At 40.4% G+C, this 23367-nt stretch overlaps 1 protein-coding gene across 8 annotated transcripts in view; it reads right to left on the reverse strand.

The window, feature by feature from the left end:
* Positions 1–11464: 11464 nt before the first annotated feature.
* Positions 11465–23367, reverse strand: part of pign (phosphatidylinositol glycan anchor biosynthesis, class N) — a 101401-nt gene continuing 89498 nt past the window's right edge. For 7 of the 8 annotated variants that reach the window (XM_059651990.1, XM_048520779.2, XM_048520744.2 and 4 more), the window contains 2 exons: positions 23285–23337; positions 11465–12724 (listed from right to left, as the gene is read on the reverse strand). In XM_059651990.1, coding sequence (XP_059507973.1) covers positions 12601–12724; positions 23285–23337 — 177 coding nt within the window. In that variant the 3' untranslated portion in view covers positions 11465–12600. The remainder of the gene's footprint in view (positions 12725–23284; positions 23338–23367) is intronic. The other variant, XM_059651997.1, reaches the window with a different exon arrangement.

A 23367-nucleotide genomic window follows, 5' to 3' on the forward strand; every position in this document is an offset into this window, starting at 1 on the left:
TGAAGGAGGTGGCGATGAGCTTCCTTCTTGACCCACTATAATCCACTTGTTGAAAGTACAGTCAGAACACTATCCTAGTTTCATTTCTTTGTTGAGACAATTTAAGAGTTTGATGTAACGGAGTGGCTGGCTATGCCATTTCAGAGAACACATAAAGTTTAATCATATTTATTCATTGATGGATGTGGGTGTCACTGTCTGGACCAACATTTATTTCCCATCCCTAATTGCCCACAAGGCAGCTAAGAGTCAAACAAGTCTGTTTTTTCTAAAGAGCATTGGTGAAGCAGATGGGGTTTTTACAACGAGGAAGAACTATGGATGCTGGAAATCAGAAACAAAGACAAAACCTGCTGGAAAAACGCCAGGTCTGACAGCATCAGTGGAGAGAAAGCAGAGTTAATGTTTCTGGTCCTGTGACCTTCTTCAGAAGTGGTTGTAGCTGGGAAAAGGTTGGTATACATGCTGAAGATGGTAGGGGGAATAGGGGGAAGGAGTAAATGATAGGTGGGACACAGAGAGAGAGAGACATAACAGTGATTGGACAGACAAGGGAGTGGGTGAAGACCAGCCTGGGAGAATGAATAGCCGCTAATGGGGATCATTCGTTACAGACAAAGGGTTATTTGTGGTAGCAACCCATGTGATGACAAGGAGTTGTGTGTGGGGGTTTGCCTAAGGACATGAGAGAAGGTAGTCGGGCTTTAAAATTGTTGAACTTGATGTTGAGCCCAGAAGGCAGCAGGGTTCCCAAATGGAAAATGAGGTGCTGTTCTTCCAGCTTGCACTGAGCTTCACTGGAGCACTGCAGCAAGCCCGAGACCAGAGATGTTGGTGAAGGCACACAACAGTGTGTTGAAGTGGCAGGGAACTGGAAGCTCAGAGTCACTTCTGTGGACAGAACATGGGTATTCTGCAAGTAAGTCAACGCTTCGTTTCTCCAATGTAAAGGAGACCACATTGTGAACAGCGAATAGAACATAGAACAGTACAGCACAGAACAGGCCCTTCAGCCCATGATGTTGTGCCGACCGAAAAATGTAGACTAGATTGTGGGAAGTGCAGGTAAAGTGTTGCTTCACCTGGAAGGTATATTTGGGTCTTTGGGTACTGGGACGGAAGAGGTAAATGGGCAAGTGTTACATCTTTTCTGATTGCAGCGGACGGTGCCGTGGGAGTGTGGGGACATGTTTGGAATGAAGAAGGAGCGAACAAAGGGTTTCCCAAAGGGAACAGTCAGCAATGAATGTTGACAAGGTGGGGGGGGAGGGGGGAATGCATGTCTGGCAGTGGCATCTCACTGGAGGTGGCGGGACTAGCAGTTAATGATGCTCTGCATGTCACTGTTGGGATGGTAGGTGAGGAAGAGGGCGAGTCTATCACTGTTACAGGAGGGAAGAGAAGGAGTGAGGGCTGCAGTGTGGGAGATGGGTCAGACCAGGCTAAGGGCCCTGCCACCTAAGGTGCTGGGGAATCCTTAGTTGAGGAAGAAGGTGGACAGTTATTTAATGGTCATCATTAGACATTTAGTTCCAGTTTTATTTTTAAATTCAAATTCCACGAGCTGCTGTGATTCAAATCCAGGTCTCTAGAGCATTAGCAAGGTCTTTGGATTATGAACCTGGTGACAATAACCTTATGCTACTAACTCCCTCCCATCAATGCTTGGAAATAGCTTGGTGGACAACAGTCAGGATTATGGTCCTTGATAGCCAAACACAACAGTCACACTAATGTTAATCCTTGGGCATAAAAGGAATGAAGGGTTGGGGATAGGATAGTAAAAGAGAATTGAGGTAGACATTCAGCCATTATGTATTGAATGGGACAGCAGGCCCAAGGAGCTGAATTCCTATTTCATATGTTCTTATGACACAGCCTACATCAGATGGTCTGCTGCCACCTCAGACAGCAGACTGACTTCACTGGACGTTAGAAAACCAAAAGCTTACACACCACATTTGAGAGAGAGTTTGAGGAACAATGGGTGGCTGATTAAATAATGCTAACATCACTAGACTAACAATCCTGACCTCAGGCTAATTTTCTTGGAACCTGCTGTTATTAAAAGCTTGCTCAATGGTAACTGTCATCAATTTCTAAAAAAAATCACTTGTAGGATCTGGGCATCACTGGCTCGAAAAACATTTCTTGCCCGTCCCTAGTTGTCCTTGAGAATGTAGTGATGAGCTGCCTTCTTGAACCGCTTGTCACTAATAGTTTGCTAATGCCGCTGAGAGAGTGAATTCAGCCATCCCTACCTGGTCAGGCCTACATGTGACTCCAGACCCACAGCAATGTGGTTGACTCTTAAGTGCTCTCTGGGCAATCAGACATGGGCAATAAATGCTGCCTAGCTAGCTACACCCACATCCCATGAACAAGTAAAGAAAAACCTGGAGTTGGGTGTTCATTTCAAATGATTTTCATCACTCCTAACATTTGCAGTTTGATAGGATTAAGAAAATGGCGTTATTATGTTCTCTGACAATATAGTCGGACTGGTTTTAACCCATGTTTCTGAAGATACCTCAGCAACACACTGTTAGATGGGCACACATGTTTTCATCTTCAGTCAGTTAAACAAAGCACAAGGCTGCCTGAGACTAGTTGATACCTATACACTCAAAGCAGGTGACTTTGTCAGAGGTATGAAAACAAACACGCTTTCCTACTTTCTGATAGTGTTTCAAATCAAGTTCATTGTCTGCAACAATTTAGGTGTTGTTACCATTGAAACGATGTTTAGGTTTTTGGTTTGATCTGTTACAAAGGAGCAACCGACCAGTCACTCCCTCCATCTTCGACATGTTGAAACAACAACTTGTATCTGCATACCACCTCAATGTCATGAAACATAGCAAGACACTCCACAGGAATCAGGCCACTATTGCTGAGTCACAAAGAAGATATAAAGATGGAAGCGATTAGGTTTAAGGAGAGGGAGTTTGAGAGAAGGAATTATTTTATAGTTCATGGCTATATGGACATCAATGGTTAGTTCAGTACTTATTGCCCAGAGAGCATATGGAGTCAACCACATTGCTGTGGATCTGGAGTCACATGTAGGCCAGACCAGGTAAGGATGGCAGATTTCCTTCCCTAAAGGACATTAGTGAGCCTGATGGGGTTTTACAACCATTGATTGCCATTTGGATGGATACTATGGTCCTCATTTATTCCAGAGTTTGTTTGTCACCTCCTGTCATTGTGGGATTTGAATCTCTATTCCCATCCTGGGGTTCTGAGACATTGGCACTACATTTCCACTTCCCCTAATTCCAGAGTTTGAGTCCCACGCAGCTGAAGACATGGTCAACAGTGGTGTTGCAATGATCATCACAGATACCCAACAGGCCGGAATTGTAGTGGTGCAGATATCTCAGAGGGTTGTGGGGCTGGAGGAGATTACACAGTAAGAAAAAGGGCAAGGCTACAGAGGGATTCAACAGCAAGCATGAGAATTTAAGATGTTGCAAGACAGTACATAAGAGGTTTAATGAGAAATATGTCATGCCGCACCAAGGTTGGAGGTCTGAGAGAAGATGAACAATAGCTTGGTCAGAGATTGAGGTTTAAAGGAAGAATGATATGTGTTTAGAACTGAATTCTCTCACTTAATCTATCCTGACCCATGCTACTCAATCACTTTGTGCTTAATCCCCGTTACCTAGCTAGTTAATAACGGTTTAATGATTTGTCACATACAGATCGGTCATCCTTTCTTCTTTAGATTGTTTAGGCTTTAACTATAGAGAGAGATTCAAATCGCACGTTTAAATCTGGTAGGTGATCACGAACAGAGCTCACTGAACTAAGAGATATTTTCCCTTCAAGGCAAGAAACTTTTGAACGTGTACATTCACAACTCCATGTTCTACCCAGATGTGGTTCACAGTACGTTGCTAATTTCTTCTGACACACTGTGAACAATTCCCAAGAACCTTTTGAACCCAATCTCAGGACAATTCTTTCAATAAACAAAAGGCAATTACTAATGACCCTTTACAGCTGCCTTTGTTACGACCTTATTTCCAATAAATTCCTATGTAAATTAAGACATCTGCAAATAACTAGGACACTCCTACTGTGTGCCAGCCCAGTTTAAGATTGCAAATCGCATTCTAAATAAAATGCTTTAGATTTGCCCAAAATAAACCATAATTACTGATTCATTTGATAAAATTACTAAACATTGTACCTTGCCCAATGTTTCTATTCTATACGCAAACAAAAAAACACATAATTGAATCTGGGACTATGCAGAGATATTTAACACTCTGTTTAGCTTGCTTTAGTTCACCAGCTTGTGGATTTATGGTCCTTTCAGAACCCAGAATGTAGCTCTTCAGGAAGCATATCATTATATATGTAGCTCTTTAAAAGGTTGCTACAGCCACCTGTACTTTGGTTTCAGGGGAGCGACGCACCACTTGAGTGTGTGGACACAGTTAGTATAATGTGTAGGATTGGGAGTGTGGTCTAGATAACAGGTTCGGTAAAGTTCCCATTGCCCAGAATTCTCACTCGTACAGGAGTCATTTTCTTCGCTTTGGGAACTTATTGTTTGGTTGCATCTTGTGCTCTCCATGTGTTCTCCTCCGCCAGTGGTATTTATGAGCGGTCCTATTCACACATACATGAAAGTAACCAGCGTACCTTCCCTGAGTATGCCATCGATTGGGGAGGTTACTGTACTCAACTTCCACCTCTCAGTGAAGTGGATGTGCAGAGACATCGGGATCTAGAGAGCAGCAAAACACTGTGTGGTTGATCACTGATGATTTAGTCTGACTTGTCAGTCAATAAAGGATTATGAAGTTTCAGAGTTAATGAATGAAAGTGTTCCTCACCCTGAAACATTTCAAAGCTAGATTGCAGTAATCAGAGTGACAGACACCCCTTACCTACAGCCCAGAGATGTCTAGAATTTAGTTCTTTGACTGTGACCTTCACATCACACTGACTGACACACAAGTGAATGTTCAATCCTGATAGTAGAATTGAAACTAGCTTCTTAACCTCTATCCTTGTGCATCCTTCAAAGGGAAAAGCACAAAAGGTGTCAGCAGTTTGGGGTATAATCCACAGGGGTTATCTTGCTGTTAAACAGGGAGTTGTTAGGCTCTCAGATATAACAAAGTGTGGAGCTGGACGAACACAGCAGGCCAAGCAGCATCTTAGGAGCACAAAAGCTGACGTTTCAGGCCTAGACCCTTCATCAGAAAGGCCCTCGTCATTTTTGTCATCCCAAGAGATCAGTCTGATCTTGTGTCAAGTTTGTTTGACACCTCTAGCTATTATATACCATCGGTACACAGAATTGGTTTACACTGGCAGTTAGTCAGACTCTGCGGCAGTGCTCTTTTAAAAGGTGTGTTTTGGAGTTGAGGTCTAAAAATGCCCCAAATATTTTGGGGTTCAAATGTATCGTCACATCAATGGGAATGAACCATATTTCAGTAGCTGCATCGCAGAGCAATAGTGAGAGAAGGAAAGGAAATGAATATGTAACAGTAAAGGCTGGAAGACTTTTGGTCTCTTTGTTCCCTTATCATCATCTTCAAAGTCAGCATTGCTGATAAAACAAATCAGCGAAGCATCCATCACCAAGAACTCAATTTCAGTACTGCTGAGGATACAGGACATTAACTGAACAGTCATAGAGTCAGGTTCAACTGCAACAACTCAAGGACTCTACGAACTATTTAAACTATACATTCCTATTGTTACCAGACTCTCTCCCTTTATAAAAAATCATAAGATCTGGGCATTTGCTTGATGTCATATGTTATTGTTTTTCTACAGGTTAGTAAGTAATAAAATTTCTTTCACTCAAGGAAACCTTGAAATTGGCTCATTAACTTTGACTAGTTCTACAGTTCAGTTGAAGTGTGGTAGAGCTTCTTGCTGAAAAGAAATAAAATATTTATTATGACTAACCAATTGAGAGGTATGAGAAGAGGGGAGCCATGTCACCCCTCCTCAGGTACTTAATACATTGGTTTTCAAGATTATGAAGGGTCAGGATAAGATAGATAGGGATTGAAGAAAGAGTCATTCACAACGTTTGGTAAGGTTAATGAGCAGATAATCACAAAAAAAAGACTTCAAAGATTTGAAAAAAATATATCAGCAGAACAGATAGAATGTGTAATTCTATGGCACAAACTGCCTAGGAAGCAGAGCCCATAAACTCCTTAAGTAGTTTCTTGAACAAAGGATAATAAAGCACATGAAGTGAGACTGGAATTGGAGCAGATGGCCAAACAATTTGACTCTATGCAGTAACAGTTTATAAATGAAATTAAATGGTAGTCTCACTGATAGCTATGTTGGACTAAAGTTCATTATATTGCAATGTATTTTTGTTTTCATGAAATATCACAGTATTGTTACTGTGAATAGTGGAGTTGTATTATTTAATCAGAAATGCTGGAATTTTGAGTCTTGGTGTTGCTGATCTTTTACAATTTGTTTTAAAGAAAGCTTTGGTTTTCTCTGAAGGAAGGGTCACTGGACTCAAAACATTAATTCTGGTTCTCTCCACAGATGCTGTCAGACCTGTTGAGTTTGTCCAGCAATTTCTGTTTCTGTGTGATTCACACCTCTAGCATCTGCAATGCTTTGTTTTATCATACCGCCTTCCTCTTGTTTCTCTTCATTCCTGTGTTTAACAAAGAACATGACATCCTTCTTTCAAAAATAAAATCACTCACAAGAATGTTTTAGATGACATTAGTTGCGGTATAATTATTATCCAGGGCGTCAGGAAGAGCAGCTCTTTGTCACGTTATGCCTTGGGATCATTTAAGTTACTTGAGGCGGCATATAGTTCCTTGACTTTTATTATTCCTTTTCTTCTTTGGTGAACTATTAAAGTATTTCTGATTTCTAACATGTGCAGTTCTTTGTTTTTTTTTTAACTAAAAAGTGTCAGTTTAGTTTTGCTTCAGATTTGAACTGAGATTTGAACGCTACTTCGAAAGATAAAGGTAACTCTGCTGACAGCCACACCATATTTAAAGGCAGGAGCACCTAAAGTTTTACATTAGATATAAGGCTTTTCTCCGGACTGCAAATACTTGAAAGGCAACCATCCCTGGCCTATATGATCTACACCAAAATAGTTTCTTTTTAATCCCTTATTTTTCCCAAATGCATTAGCTGGTGACAGAAAACGCAAGGAAACACGCAGAGGAAATAACGAATGTCATGGAGGAATCAACAACTAGCACTTGGATTAATAGTGCGTATAGCATATCAGAGATTTGTAGCATTAAACCCGCTGTTAACTTTGCATTAAAAAAAAGCTATATGTGCAACATATGATTCAAAGTTATACAAGTGCTTTGGTAGCATCTGCACTACTCGGGTGTGAAATGTGTGGAGATAGTTAAAGAACTGGAGGCCATGCAGCCCATTCATTTACATCTGTCCTTTTCATTGTAGAATTCCTCTAGTGAGGAAACAGGCTCTTTGGCCCAACAAGTCCACACTGACCCTCAAAGCATCCCATCCAGACCCATCCCCCTCTCACCTACCTAATCTACACATTCCTGAACACTACAGGCAATTTAGCATGGCCAATCCACCCAGCCTGCACATCTTTGGAATGTGGGAGGAAACCGCAGCACCCAGAGGAAATGCACACAGACATGGGGAGAACGTGCAAACTCCACACAGACAGTTGCTTGAAGGTGGAATCAAACCTGGGTCCCTGGCGCTATGAGGCAGCAGTGCTAACCACCAAGCATTGTGCCACTCACAATTCTCTGCAATACCATTTCAGCTGGTACCATTCCCTGTCCTTTATCCCAAAACCCTGCAAATCTTTTCTCTCTAAGTGGTTACTCAATGCCCTTTCACAAGTCTCTCTCAGGCTGTTGTGAAGATTTATATTAACACAAAGGAACTTGGATTCAAAAGTGGATGAAAAATGGAAATTAACTTTCAGTTCTGTGAACATAGGAACTAGTAGGTAATTTAACACAGTCATGACTGATCTTATCCTGGTCTCAACTCCACTTGCCTGCCTGCTCCCAACAGTCCTTTATCCCGCTTCTCATTGGAAACATATCTATCTCTTTCTTGAATCGGTTGATTGATTCTGCCTCCAGTGAACACTGGGGCAGTGAGTTCCACAGATTCACAACCATCTGAGATGTAGTTTCTCCTCATCTCAGTTTTGAACCTGAGGAAGGGTCACTGGATCTAAAAGGTTAACTCTGCTTTCTCTCCACAGATGCTACCACAGCTATTCCCAGGAATTTCTGTTTGTTTTTGTTTCTGATTTCCAATAACCGCAGTCCCTTCAGTTTTGAACCTACCCCTTCTCACTCCATATCTATACCATGTTGTTGTAGGCTACCTCATTAGGGGGAAACATCTGTTCAACATCCATCTTATCTGAAACTGACCTTTATACAGATCTGTCAGAATATCATTTGGAACAGGGAATTAAAGACAGCTTTCCAAGAAAACACCTGACTAAATATCCCAATCACCTGCCTGGGAGGTTAATTGCTGAATGCTCACAACATTACATTTTATGATCCACAGATACAGAGTCAGGGCCTACTACCACATTGAGTTCCGCAGAAAAGTAACACCAACAGAAGGACAGTTTTCTTTGGTTTCTCTACAAGTCTCCATTCTGAGAGATTTAGAAATAAATTCCATGCTATCAGAGCTGGCAAGAAGTGCTAAGGTGCTTCAGCAGTCTAAGGAGAAGGCATAGAAAGAGTCTGAGAGTTAGTCTGCATTCATGTGTCTCAGACAAAGACAGAGAGAATTGCATCCAGTGATTGTGCAACAATTCAGCGTGTAAGAAATTCTGAAGTGATGATATTTCCCTGAGGTTGATTGTCTGTAAAGGATGTTGCTGGGAACAATTTTCGCTAAGATTTTCTAAATTGTCTTATATCATCACCTTCAAAAATATTTTTGTGTTTAATCAAATTTGACATTCTTTTGTTAAAAATACATCAGCACGTGGTCTATTCCAGATAAGGCCAGCTGACAGAATAGATTCATCAGTCTAGGCTACAATTATAGCTGAAAAGCAGGGGTGGAAAACGCTACCTCACCCAAGTATCGTGTGCGCATATTCAGTGATTGCAATTTGGTTACTATGGTGGTCAAACAGAAAAAAATCCTTATAATCTATCAAGCCAGGTTTTACTCTCGGATTGGACTTTTCTGGTATTACAATAGTATGTTCCACATCTCAACTAAACACTGAGGAAGGGTCACTGGAGCCAAAACGTTAACTCTGTTTTCTCCTTCACAGATGCTGCCAAACCTGCTGAGCTTTTCCAGCAACTTTGTTTTTGTTCCTGATTTACAGCATCCGCAGTTCTTTTGTCTTTTTTAACTGTGGAAATGCTTTCTTTATGTTGCCTATTTTCTAAAAGTAGTGCGTACTTGCCCCAATTCTGAAGATTAGAATTTCCATACACCTGGCAAAAGGCAATTGAACAAACATGGCCTTTAGAAATATTTTAAACTTTATTTTGTAAGTACTGAGCCAGTTTAACAGCTGCTCCACACTACTTATGAGCAATGACAAATGGTCAACAAGTATACCATAAAATGTATCATAATTTTTGAATGAATTTATTTTGGTCTGTTAACAGTTTGAACTTGCTAAAAATGTACCTAAAAGGAATCAACAGTTACACATTCTTAGTCAGACTGACCATGAAGGGTCTAGGCCCAAAATGTCAGCTTTTCTGCTCTGAAGATGCTGCTTGGCCTGCTGCATTCATCGAGCTCTACACTATGTAGTTAAGATGTTCCAGTTCTATACTCCATTTACCCTAATTTTCCACCGTAACATTACCATATTTGATGAATCCAAATTCACAACATTGCCATTGAATGAATAAACACAAAACCTCTCTGGGTTTCTGGTCCAGTTCCAGCATGAGGATACCACGCCTCCAAAAAAATAACAGGCACTTTTTGGCTGGGGGGCTATTTACATTTAAAGCTGCATCGATGCTGTCCAGACCTATTCCAGACAGGACTAATAGACAGAGCAGATTTGCTCAGTCTGGGCTACAATTATAGCTGAAAAACACGGGTGGAAAGTGCTAACTCATTCTGGAGTACATTCCAAATAGCACAGTTCAACAAGGGGCAGCAGTGGTAAGCACTGCTACCTCACAGCACCAGGGGCCCGAGTTCAATACCCCCCTTGGGCAAATATCTGTGTGAAGTTTGCATATTCTCCCTGTATCTGGGTGGGTTTCCTCCCAGTGCTCCAGTTTCCTCCCAGAATCCGGAGATGTGCAGACTGGGTGGACTGGCCAAGCTAAATTGCCCATAGTGTTCAGGGATGTGCAGGTTGAGTGGGTTTGGGGAATGGGTCTGGGTGGGATGCTCTGAGGGTCAGTGTGGACCTGTTGGGCCGAAGGGCCTGTTTCCACAATGTAGAGATTCTATGAAAATGCACACATTTTGGTCCTGCAGAACAGACACCTTTAACACACCTGAGGATTATCATTATTTACCCAACGATCTCTATATGTTTGGAATCAATGAGGATGCTGCAGTGAAGTGAGTGTATACTAGAGTTGTTAGAAATTTACCTTGGTGGGAAGGTTTGTCCGTTTCTTTTTCAATATAGTCAGTGATGGTTGAGGAAGCCGGTTGTGGATCATAGGTTTCTTTTAGTAGGTCAGGTTAATAAATCGCTGTCGAGTTATATCTTGTTATGCTGATGCCTCGCAATGTTTTGTGATGCTTACAGCTGTGTGCTTGCTCTATGCTGAGAGCAGTGAGTGCAGCTGTTCAGTTTATTTTCAAAACGCCACCTCCTCTACCCTGTAGGGAAATAGTTATAGCTGGCTGTCATTGTATCTATGGGGCATGAATCCAGCATTCCAGTGACAATGTGCTAAACCAACTTGTCAAAGAAAACTCAAGTGTGAGAATAACTAACCAAGGCAATAAGTTTCAGGGTTAGTTCCAATATGTAGCTCGAAAACTGGCAGTTATGAGCTGAGAGATAAAATGTGTTGAGGCATCAGGTTAATGACCTTTCATCAAGTTTTGACAAAGGTTCACAATGTGTCTTAGTTAATGGAAGCTGAATATTCCCAATTTTTAGTTTTAAACAAAAAAATCAAAATTTGACCCCCAGTGAAAAGGGAATGAGCTAAAACAGGAAGATTAAATAAGTTTATACTCCAGAATTTTTTAGTTTATAAAATTTGAAGTTACATAGATTAAGGGTAGTCCAGATAATGATCTAAAATATACAGAACCAATAAAGTCAGAGTGTTGAAATTTACTTAATTTACAACAGGTAAAGTATTTCTTTATTTCAATAATTTATCACTTTTCAAATAATCTATTAGGAAAGTCAAGAGAGTTATTATCAGGACCATTTAAAATATAACTAGATACTTAATAGAGAATTAATGTACTCCAAAGGTGAAATTCCATAAGCCAAATAACAATTTCCCATTCTTTATATTTTATTAACCAAGCCATGATAAATACAGAAACAAAACATAAAAATCTGGGTCACACACATTGAATAATGAATCCATAAGTATTCAAGTTGTGCACAGCACATTCAAACCATGACTATTATAAACTTAAGGCATACTGGATAGTTTCATTACATGGATTCAAAACGCAATGTTTCAGTGACGGCTACATTTGGTCACTCTATTACAACCGAGCACAAGTCCCAAAAGCCACGTTTGCCTGGTTAATGCATGCATTTAACAGCAAACTAGTTAGGACTTAACATGGCATCAACATTAATCCCATTTAATTAAAACGAGACGCCAGACATGTAAATGTTGTGGTGCAACTCATTCTGCCACACCCCTGAAATTCATCTGATACAGCATGTTTGAAGAAAGAACAGTGAGGAACATAAATTCCAATGTGCCAAATTAAAATATGTACAAAAAGAAGAACCTTTCAAAGATTTAATCATTAAAAAACATTGGGTTTTGCATTCCACCACAGTAACCTCTTCAATACCTCTCCCCTTTCAGCTGTTTATCCTTTAAATTTGGAGTTTGGTTTCGAGATTTCCACATTTTTTTCTGGCAAATCATCCACACTTTTGCTCCCTCCATGCTCAATTACAATGGCAACTTTTGCCTTTGATCATCAACTTCCTCACTGCAATGTGTAGTCAAACACACATTCAAAACTGGAGGAGACTTAGTCCAGTTGCAAATGGTGCAACAATGCCATGGTAAATGCAAATGCTTTTCATTTACTGTAAGTCTAGTAAACGCTGAAAAGACTTTCTTACCACAGTTTCAAATCTTCCAAAGCTACATTAAAGATGGTCTTCGGTAAAATTGCAATTATCTAGTTATTAACATTGATTTCAGATGTTAAAATGGCATGCTCAAGCTGACTGCACATTAATGTGGTAAAAATATTACAAATCTCTGGTCATTTTCTGTTTCTAGGATAACTGTGTAACCAATTGACAACACCATCCCATACACAATGAGGACAGGCGGAAGGCTTGAGAAATCACAGTCTAGGCCACAGTTTTAATCTAAACCAAAACGCAGTTGGCCATTGCAAATCCATTTTAATCATCACTTTAATCAATAATTACATAAAATGCTGCTTAATTTTCTCGTGAAATCCAATTCTCTGGGTAGTCAGGGTCTTCGCCAAGCGACTTAGAAACATGAGAAAAATGGTCATCGACATCACAATGACATAATGACTGATACTGCAATAAAGAAAAGATCAATTAATTTATTTGACTGCATAATTTCGAAGAGACAACATTGTTTTTGCACTTAAGCTACCAAATCTGACTAAATGTTTCTGCTGTGGTGGTTTTTATAGGTGATGTGAAGCATTAATAGTGACCTACCATGCATCTTCCATGCTTGCTGAAAGCAGGCATACTCCACATAAGCACACAGAGTAATACCAGCACCCAAAGGAATCTCTATACATTAGACACTTGCACTCCTTATATTAAACTGTCTCACAACAGTTATTGCAACGTAAAAAGTCTAATACTGGACTGACCATCTTGGACAATTCCCTGTTGTCAACAGTGAAAGATCCCTGTTGCCTCCCAGACCAGAATAATTATTGTAAAAATTATTATTTATAAATTCTTCATGTTGACACCAGTTTGCAGGATCTCTTCCTGCAGTGCTGAACACAAAGTAGAGTTTTGTTATTATATTTAAGTAGAGGTTGGGGAAGGCGGAAAAAATGCCTAACACTCCTGTCTCCTTGAAGAATTAGACAAAGAATATATAGCACTGCCACTGATTCCATCTTTCACCACTGTCAATTCCTTTATAGCTGAGGGATGTAATACAGGTGCCAGAGGTATGGGTTAAGATTATACTTGGTAGTTGCACTATTGTTTTGAATGAACCACATCAGATCAAAAGGTAGACTCTGTGGCCACTCCAGACTGGTTTCTAACAACCCCTTGCTTTACTGTGCTTTCCAGATAAGTGCAAACATATAATATAAAGACGATGCGAAAATCAAGGTAGAGAGCTATAAAATTTGAAAATGCACAGGTTGTACACTTAGACCTGCTCACTCAATTCACAGTCATGTTTCAGCTTCACTGATAGTGCCACTAAATCTAATGTAATAAGGCAAGTTACACAAATGCTAGATGCTCTACACCAATGAATTAACACCAGTTCTTTGGCAGAAATGACTCAACATTATGATTGGGTTCTGAGGATCACTGGACCCCTAACATCAACTCTGACTTCTCTCCATAGATGCTGCCAGACCTGCTGAGTTTTTCCAGCAATTTCTGTTTTTGCGTGTGCTGATTATGATTGGGTCTCCTGAATGATCAGAGAGAAATTTTATATACAATGAGGTACAAAACCAAATAAAGCAGTATGATCTCAGGTTTGTATCCTGATTTGTGTGTTCAACATGTATATTAGATGGGTTGATTGAAGTTGGCTGTTCTTCAGATGGCCTCCATATTTCTGAGTCACAGCCACACGGCCAGAAAATAGTCTGATTGTGATCCAGAGAGTCTGTTCATTTTGTGGACAGTCACAGGAATAGATTCATTCAAACTGCCCTCCCACAATCAATGCCTCAACTCACATGTAAAGATTAGGTACAGACTCACAGGCTTTTAAACCTTTAGAGGACTCTGAGGAGATTTACCACAATATTTCCATGGAGAGAATTCAGCTACAAAAATGTTGAGAAGCTGGGGCTATTTTACTTGAATAAAAGAAGATTTAGAGGTGGTTTAATAAAAGGTGATGACAGGTTTAGCTGAGACACACAGAGAAAACCTGTACTCATTAGTTGGTCTAACAAGGAGTAGGAGGGTCCTAGATTTTAGGTTTTGGGCAAGAAATGCAGGGGGATACAAAGAAAATCTTTTTAAATGCAACAAATGGTAATGACATGGAACTCTATGTCTAAGAGGAAGGGTGGAGTTGAGACAGTCAATGATTTCAAAATGAATTCAGACAAACACGAGGCACTAATCTTGCAGGGCTACAAGCTAAAGCATGAGGATGTGCAAGAAGAGTGACCAAGCCTGAGAACTCAATGTTCATGTACATTGATATTTCGGAATACTGGTCGAAAAGAAAAAAGGAAATGGGGTAACCTTATTAATAAAGAAAAGTTTCATTGTGGGGCATAGATAGATATCGATGTTGCGGCATCAGTTTGGGTGAAAATAAGGAATAGCAAGGGAAATAAGTCACGAGTAGGAGTCTTCTACAGGCTCCTGAAGAATTGTATCTCTGTAGGGCAAAGTGTAAAGCAGAATATAATTGAGCTGCTCAAGAACAGCATTACAAATATCATGGGTAATTTTAATCTGTTTATTGACTGGACAAATTAGATGGGAAGGGTAAATTAGAAGACGAACCCGTTCAGTGAATGAGATATTGTTTCTATTAGCAGCATGCGACACAATCTATCCAGGAACTGGGTATTTTACATCTAATAAAGTTTAAATGAAGTAGCATAAGAAATCTCGTTGTTAAGGAACCTCTGGGGGTAGCGAACACAACATGATCAAATTTGAAATTTGAAGGAGAGCAACCCAGGTCTCAAACCAGAGTCCTTAACTGAAATAAAGGCAATTACAGAGCTCGCTGGGAAAACTGACTAAGAGGAAGAGCATTCCATTCCCGCACATCCTAGATGTCCTCATTCTTCAAGAACCGCAACTCCACCCCCCCACCCCCCGCAGTGGTCGAGAACACCCTCAACAGTGTCTCCCACATTTCCCGCACCTCATCCCTCACACTCCGTCCCCGCAATAACTGCCAAATGAGAATCCCTCGAGTCCTCACATACCACCCCACCAACCTCCAGATAAAACGCGTCATCCTCCGACACTTCCGCCATTGACAATCTGATCCCACCACTAAAGACATTTTTCCATCCCCACCCTTGTCTGCCTTCCAGAGAGACCACTCTCTCCGCAACTCCCTTGTCGGCTCTACACTCCTCTCTAACCCCACCACACCTGGCACCTTCCCCTGCAACCGCAGGAAGTGCTACACCTGCCCCACACCTCCCCTCTCACCCCCAACCCAGGCCCCAAGATGACTTTCCACATCAAGCAGACGTTCACCTGCACATCCGCCAATGTGGTATACTGCATCCGCTGTACCGGTGTGGCTTCCTCTACATTGGGGAAAACAAGCGGAGGCTTGGGGACGGCTTTGCGGAACACCTCCGCTCGGTTCGCAGTAAACAACAGCACCTCCCAATCGCGAACCATTTCAACTCCCGCTCCCATTCCTTAGACAACATGTCCAGCCTGTGCCTCCTGCAGTGCCACAATGATGCCATCCGTAGGATACAGGAACAGCAACTCATTCAGCTTGGGAACGCTGCAGCCCAATGGCATCAATGTGGATTTCACCAGCTTCAAAATCTCCCCTCCCTCCACTGCATCCCAAAACCAGCTCAGCTCATCCCCACCTGCCTAACCTGTTCTTCCTCTCACCTATCCCCTCCTCCCACCTCAAGCCACACCTCCATTTCCTACCTACTAACCTCATCCCGCCCCCTTGACCTGTTCGTCCTCCCCAGACTGACCTATCCCCTCCCCACCTCCCCACTCATACGCTCCTCTCCACCTATCTTCTCCTCTATCCATCTTCAGTCCTCCTCCCCCTCTCTCCCTATTTATTTCAGAATCCTCTCCCCATCCCCCTTTTCTGATGAAGAGTCGAGGCCCGAAACATCAGCTTTTGTGCTCCCGAGATGCTGCTTGGCCTGCTGTGTTCATCCAACCCCACACTTTGGTTATCTTGAATTCTCCAGCATCTGCAGTTCCCATTATCTCGGACTAAGAGGAAGTTGGCAGAAGAGTAGCGGCAGATGTTTAAGCAGCGATTTCACAACACAGTAAAACTATGCTTCATTCAAATAGAAGGGCTCAAGGAGAGGCACAACCCGCTTGTGGTTTACAAAGATGGTCAAACAGAGAATCCAAGCAAAAATTAAGGCATGTAAGATAGCAAAAACTAGTGGTAGGCCAACCAACAGTGGATGATTAAAAAGCTAATAGGAGAGAGGAGATTGATTGTGAAGATACATTGATACAAAATATAAAAGCAAACGGCAAGCGCTTCTACTGGTAAAGGAAAATAAAGCAACTAAAAAGTGAGGGACTCTTGAAGGACGCAACTGGGGAATTGATAATGGAGAAGAGGGGAATGGCAGATAATTTAAACCATTAGGTTGGATTGGTCCTCAGAGTGGAAGACACTATGAAAATCAGATAGCTAATGGAGCGAAGTCTTGTGATTTCTCCATCTAGAGGGTCAAAATATTTGACAAACTAAAGGGACATAATGGCCTGCATCCGAAGGATTTTAAAGGAAGTGGCTGTAGAGATACTGGAGGCATTGGTTAAAATGTTCCAGAACTCAATGGATTGATGTCCCCGTTCAAGAATGGATGAAGACAGAAAGCATAAATCTAAATGTTACTTAGCCCAACATCTGCCATTAGGCAAAAGACATTTAGAAAAGCTTAACAGAATCAATATGATTTTTGAATGGAGAATTATGCTTGACACATTTGCTAAAATTCTTTGAGGATGTAACAAGTAGAGTTGATAAATGGGAACCAATAGATATAACACATTTGGATTTTCAAAAAGCACTAAATAAGGTGCCAGATACAAGGTAATTGCAGAAGATAAGAGCCCACAGCATTAGGTGTAATGTAGGAGCACAAACTCGATCAGTTAACACACAGAAGACAGAGGGAAGGCGCTAATGGCCATTTTATCATATTGGAATCATGTAAGTAGTGGAGTGCCACAAGGATCTGTCCTACAAGTGCAATTATTTACTATGTACATGAATGACTTTATTCTGGGGTCGGGGGGGAAGCAGAATGTAATGAACACAAATTTGCATTTGATAGAAAATGGGAAAGCATGCTATGAAGAGAACACCCTGAAGTGAGTGGGCAAAAAACATGGCAAATAGAAGTTAATGTTGGAAAGTGCTCTTGTTTCACACTTTGAAAGGAGGAATGAAAAGGTAAACTATTACTTAAATGAAGAGCAATTCCATTTCAAGGGATGTGGGTATTTTTGTGCATGAAACACAAAAGATCAGCATGCAAGCAGCAAGTTATTAAGACAATAAATAGAATTTTGGATTTTACTGCTAAGGGGTTGGAGTTCAAAAACAGGTAAGTCTTGTTACAGCTGTACAGGGTGTTGGTGAGGCGGCACCTGGAGCACTTTGGATAGCGCTGGTCCCCATAGTTGTGAAGGCAACTCAAAGAAGATTCGCAATGCTGATTCCTGTGAAGAAGGGGCTGGTTTATCAAGAACTGCTTAGCAAGTTAGGCCTTTATCCATTACGGTTTAGAAGGACGAGGGGTGATCTTATTGAAAAACACAAGACTCCGAAAAGACTCGACTGGGTAGATGTTGAAAGATATTTACACGAGTGGGGGATTCTTGAACTGGGGACATAGTTTAAGAATAAGAATGAGACATAAAATTTCTTCCGTGAGAAGGTAGTGAATGTTTGGAACTGTCGACTTCAGAGAGTTGAGGAGGCTAAATTACTGTAAGTACTTAAAAGAAGAGGTAAGTAGATTTTTGAAATCTCAGACAGTTGAGGGCTATAAGAGCTGGCCTGGGCATTTCAGCCATGATCTTATTGATGGCAGGCTTGAGGGGCAGCCTGACCTACTACTTTTCTTATTTCTTATGTTCTTATGAATGGATACTGACTGGGTTGCTTTGTAGAGAGCTGGCATGGACACAGTGGGCCAAATGACTACCACTCCATTGCCAATGCAACTGTTCAGAAAGCACATGAATCCATCAGTGCAGAGCGGTTTTTGAAAATACTAGATGTTATCAACAGGCACAATGTGACTAAGACAGCTACAGACCAACGCTATCCAAAGTACTGACATTATTAATTGCCTTGCTAGTATCAAGGGAAAGGAAGGAATAAGTTTGTCTCTGCACTGGTGTGAGCTCCAATCCCAAAAGCTGGCATGAATTTCCTCAAGTTACAAGAGGTTCACAGATTAATTCTCATTTTCCAATGCCACATTGTGAACTGGGCAAGAAAAACCTTCAGAATTCATGCTTTTCTAAGCTATTCTCTTTATCGTCATAGAGTGGGTAAAAATGATTCTAATGCATGCACGCCATGGCATTAAAAAAACAAGCCTGAGGCTGTAATTGTAGAAGACTGCAATTCAATCAACATCACACAGAAGCATCTATTCATTACTTTTTATGGCACTAGGCCAAGACAATTAGGGTCTTCTTTCATGCACTGTGGAAGGAAACAAAAAGTAGTTACCTATTACAACAGGCATTGACAGAAGGTGAAACTAGGTCCATGTCGAAAATGGTGGCCAGTCCAGGGTCTGCACTGTAACAAGGTATGAAAGGGACCTCCCAGTCTTCCATTAACTTTTTTCAGAAATTGTTTACTGGATGACTCAGGACAGAGACCCACATGTAAATGGATGTTAAGGATTGTCCCCTTCCTGATCCCTCTCAATGTCATGGAAGAAAGAGGTCACAGACCAAAGATATAGACACAACTTAAAGCTTCTGTGATGAAACCACCCATTATTCCACTGTGATTCTGAGTCTGAGACGGAGTCTGAAAGACAGTCACTGTTTGGCTTGTTTTAAGCTGAACAGAGGATGGCTCTGTGCTTGGGTCCATTGAAAATGTACAAAATGATCAAAGTTTTCTCACATTTGCACAGTACCAAAAGGTGCCCAATAGACAGTCCTAGGAAAAAATATGTAATGCATTTCTCAGACCAAAATCTTAAAAAAATAGATATAGAATAAATTTTGAATCAGGTGCTTTAGAAATGAAGTCTGGATGAGATGAATAACAGAAAGCTGAATTAACATCTTCCACCCCTTCAAGACAATGGCCAAAGTCAATATTATACCAAATTTTCCCCATAAAATTTACCAAGCTCTTCTGGGTTTATTTTAATTAGATGCATCACAAACATATACAGTAGCTGTTAAACACACTGGCTCTTACCCAGCTGCCAAAAATGCAACATTTATTGGTGTCTCCAAGATGGCGTGTGGTAATAAGTATTTGCAAAGCTAAGTAGACTTAATTATTCTATGTCTCTCTATTGCTCTGTAAGATGCTTCTTAAAGCTTATCACTTTGGTCATTTTTTGAGTCGTCCGTCCCAATATTGCCTTACGTGACTCAGTGACAAATTTTGTTTAAAAGATTTTCCTTTGAAGTACTTTGCAATATTTTATTACACTGAAAGGTGCCACATAAACACAAGTTACTGTTGTCTCAACCTCTCTAATTCTCCAAAATTGGAGCCATACAAGTGATAATAAATTATATAGCTTCAGATTAGCAACAGTGGAGAGTGACAGTGGGCTTTGGTGGAGTAGGTTTAAATCAGCGCAGAGGCAAATATGAAAGGAGTAAGATCATGCCTATGTAGCAAGGGGGAAAGAGGACAAGTAGCACTGTTTCAACCACAGGCTGTTACTTTTTCTGACTAATTAAATCCTTGTGATTGAAGTGTTGTTACTGTGCTAGCTGGATGCATCAACATCATAGCTTAAAGGTAGATAAAGGGCCACAATGCAACTGAAGGGTTTAATTAACTGGGATATTCTAAGAATAGAAACTGAAAATCTCTAATTCAGATGAGTAAAATGTTTTGAGCAATTAGTAAAGTTTGCAAACATTGTAACCAAGCTGAGGCTCTAAGACATCGCAAACTGGGAGATCAATAAAGATTAAAAAAAAGTTTTATACTTAATCAACTGAATGAGTGCTTCATTTACAGTGATAAGGACTTTTGATGCCTTCTGTAATATCTAAAGTGGTAATGGGGATAAGGCAAAAAGTAGAGCTAAAGGATTATTAACAATGATCTTGTTGAATGGCAGATCAGATGGCCCAAATGCCCACTTCTGCTCTTATGTTTAATGATCTTATACGATCATAAGACATAAGAATAGGAATAGGCCGTCCAGCCTCGAGTCAGCTCTACCATTCAATAGGATCAGTTCCATCACAGATAGACTGGTAATGAAGGTGTTTAGTGAGCTAGCCACCACTGCTCAGACCATTGAGTACAGGAGTTGGGATGTCACGTTGTGGTTGTAGAGAACACTGGTGAGGGCATTTTCGGAGTACTATGTACAGTGCTGCTCACCCTATGATTGCAAGGTTTTATCAAAATGGACAGTGTACAAGAAAGATTTACAAGGACATTACAGGGATTGGAAAGTTTGAGTTATAACAGGCTGAATAAGCTAGGACTTTTTTCACTAGAGTCTAGTAGGTGGAGGGGTGACCTTAGAAGTTTATAAATCATGAAGGGCATAGATAAGGTGAATGAAGAGCGAAGATCATATCCCTAGGGTAGGGAAGTTCAAAACTAGAGGGCATAATTTTAAAGGTGAGTGGGGAAAGATTTAAAAAAAAAACCGAAGGGCAACTTTTTCACGCAGAAGGTGGTTCGTATGTGGAATGAATTGCCAGACAAAGTGGTAGATACAGGTACAGGTACAACTTTTGAAAGGCATTTGGATAAGCACATGAATAGGAAAGGTTCAGAGGGATATAGTCTAACCACAGGCAAACAGGAATGGTTTAGTTTGGGAAACTTGGTCCACATGGATGAGTTGGACTGAAGAGCCAGTTTCCATGCTATATGCCTCCATGACTCAAGGCTGATCTGGCATTCCTCACATCTATTTTCCTGCTTTTCTGTTTTACCCCTGGTTCCCCTACTGATCAAGAGTGTTTGTCACAATGTTTGCAAACTTCAGTAATTGTTCAAAACATTTTACTCATCTGAATTGAGATATGTTCAGTTTCTATTTTTAGAATTTCTCAGTGAATTAAGCCCTTCAGTTGAGTTGTGGCCCTTAATCCACTTTAGAGCTATGGTGTTGATACAGCTATCTCAGCCTTAAATATTGACAAAAGACTCTACCCTCTTAATGCGAAGGAGTTCCAAAGACACTCAAACTCAGAAAAAATCCAAAGATTTCACCTCATCTCAATCTTAAATTGGTGCTCCTTTATTCTAAGACTATGCCCTCTGGTCTTAGACTGTCCCATGAATCCTCTCATTTAACCTGTCAAGCCCCTTAAGAAACCTATATGTTTCAATGAGGTCACCTCTCATTCTGCTGAACTTCAGTGAGTAGAGTCCCAACTTGTTTAGTCTTTGCTCATAAGACAATCCCTCCATATCAGGGATCATTCTAGTGAATCTTCTCTAAACTGCCTCCAATGAAATGATATCTTTCCTTAAATAAGGGGACCCAAACTACACAGTACTCCAGAGTGGACTCACCAGCACCTCGTACAGTTACAGTAAGACTTCCCTACTCAAACTCCAAAGCCCTTGAAATAAAGGCCAACATTCCATTAGCCTTCCTGATTACCTGCTGCACCAATGTGCTCGCTTTTTGTGCTTCATACACAAGTACCCCCAACTCTCTTTGTATGCAATTTTCTCCAGCTTTTCTTCATTTAAATAATATTGCTCTTTTATTCTCCCTTTCAAAATAAACAACTTCACATTTTCCCATTTGCCAACTTTTTGCCCACTTACTTAATCTATTAATGTCTCTTTATAAAATGTTTGTATCCCTCTTACAACTTGCATTCCCACCTATTTTAGTGTTGTGTGCCAGTCTGACTACAGTACATGGACTTCCTTCTTCTAAATCATGAATATAGATCGTAAACAGTTGCCTACTAGTTATAGACTGCCAATCTGAAAAAGTAGCCCTTTGTCCCCAGTCACTGTTTCCTGCACATGAACCAATTGTCTATTGATGCCAATATATTACCACGAACACAATGGGCTCTTATGACTTAATCTTCTGTGGGGCACCTTTCCAGATGCTTACTTACCTAGAGTATATTAAGCGTAGCAATTACAATAAAAGCAGTAATGAAAAAGAAAACCATGCTAATGAGCACAAATTCAGAGCTATTTTTAGTGATAACTCTAGAAAAGCAAGGTTTGCCTCTTTCAGAGAGGTTGAATAATTTATTATGATTAACTTATGCCAATTCATATGGTGATTAGCTTGAAATCCAAAAAATGTCAATCCATTTATCTTCAGTGCTATTGATATGACTCCATTTACACCAATGCCTTGTCAGCAATTAATGTAGGCATGGTTAGGACTCATTTAAGCAGCAAGCTAAATTTCACTAACAATCAGGCTCTGACAGATGAAACTGACTACCGTGAAGTTAAATTCTCAGTATTGCAGACTTTCTTCCTATGCTTACATTACTAAAATGGAATATTCGTGGTGGCAAGGATTGTGGATGGGAATCGAGAGGTGAAATTAAATTACTCCTTCAGCCTGAAAGATTTGACAATAAATATCTCAAACAGTTTTGTCTTATCATGTGTGCGCAAATACATATTAATTTCTATATTCTTTCTGTGTACATATTTACAAATATGTCAACATACATATTAACACACACAAATAAATATGTACACAATGAATAAAACCATAAAAAAACTCCAAACCCAATACAAATGTATGAATTATGAGCAGGAGTATGCTGCTCAGCCCCTTGAGCCTATTCCACCATTCATTAACAGTATACTCAATCAAATTACTTCACATTTCCACCCATCCCTGATAATTTTTCACCCATTTGCTCATCAAATGTTTATCTATCACTGTCTGAAAAGAAATCTAAGATTCAACTTCCACTATCCTTTGAGGAAGAAGATAGATTGATAAATACAGATAATTTAAATACCTTGTTCCAATGTCCAGCCAGCTTCCATAGTCTTTAACCAGGAAGAAGAAATGCTAGGATAATAAATTTATAGATTAATACAT

This window comes from Stegostoma tigrinum, chromosome 2 (genome assembly GCF_030684315.1).
Source record: "Stegostoma tigrinum isolate sSteTig4 chromosome 2, sSteTig4.hap1, whole genome shotgun sequence".
Classification (NCBI taxonomy): domain Eukaryota; kingdom Metazoa; phylum Chordata; class Chondrichthyes; order Orectolobiformes; family Stegostomatidae; genus Stegostoma; species Stegostoma tigrinum.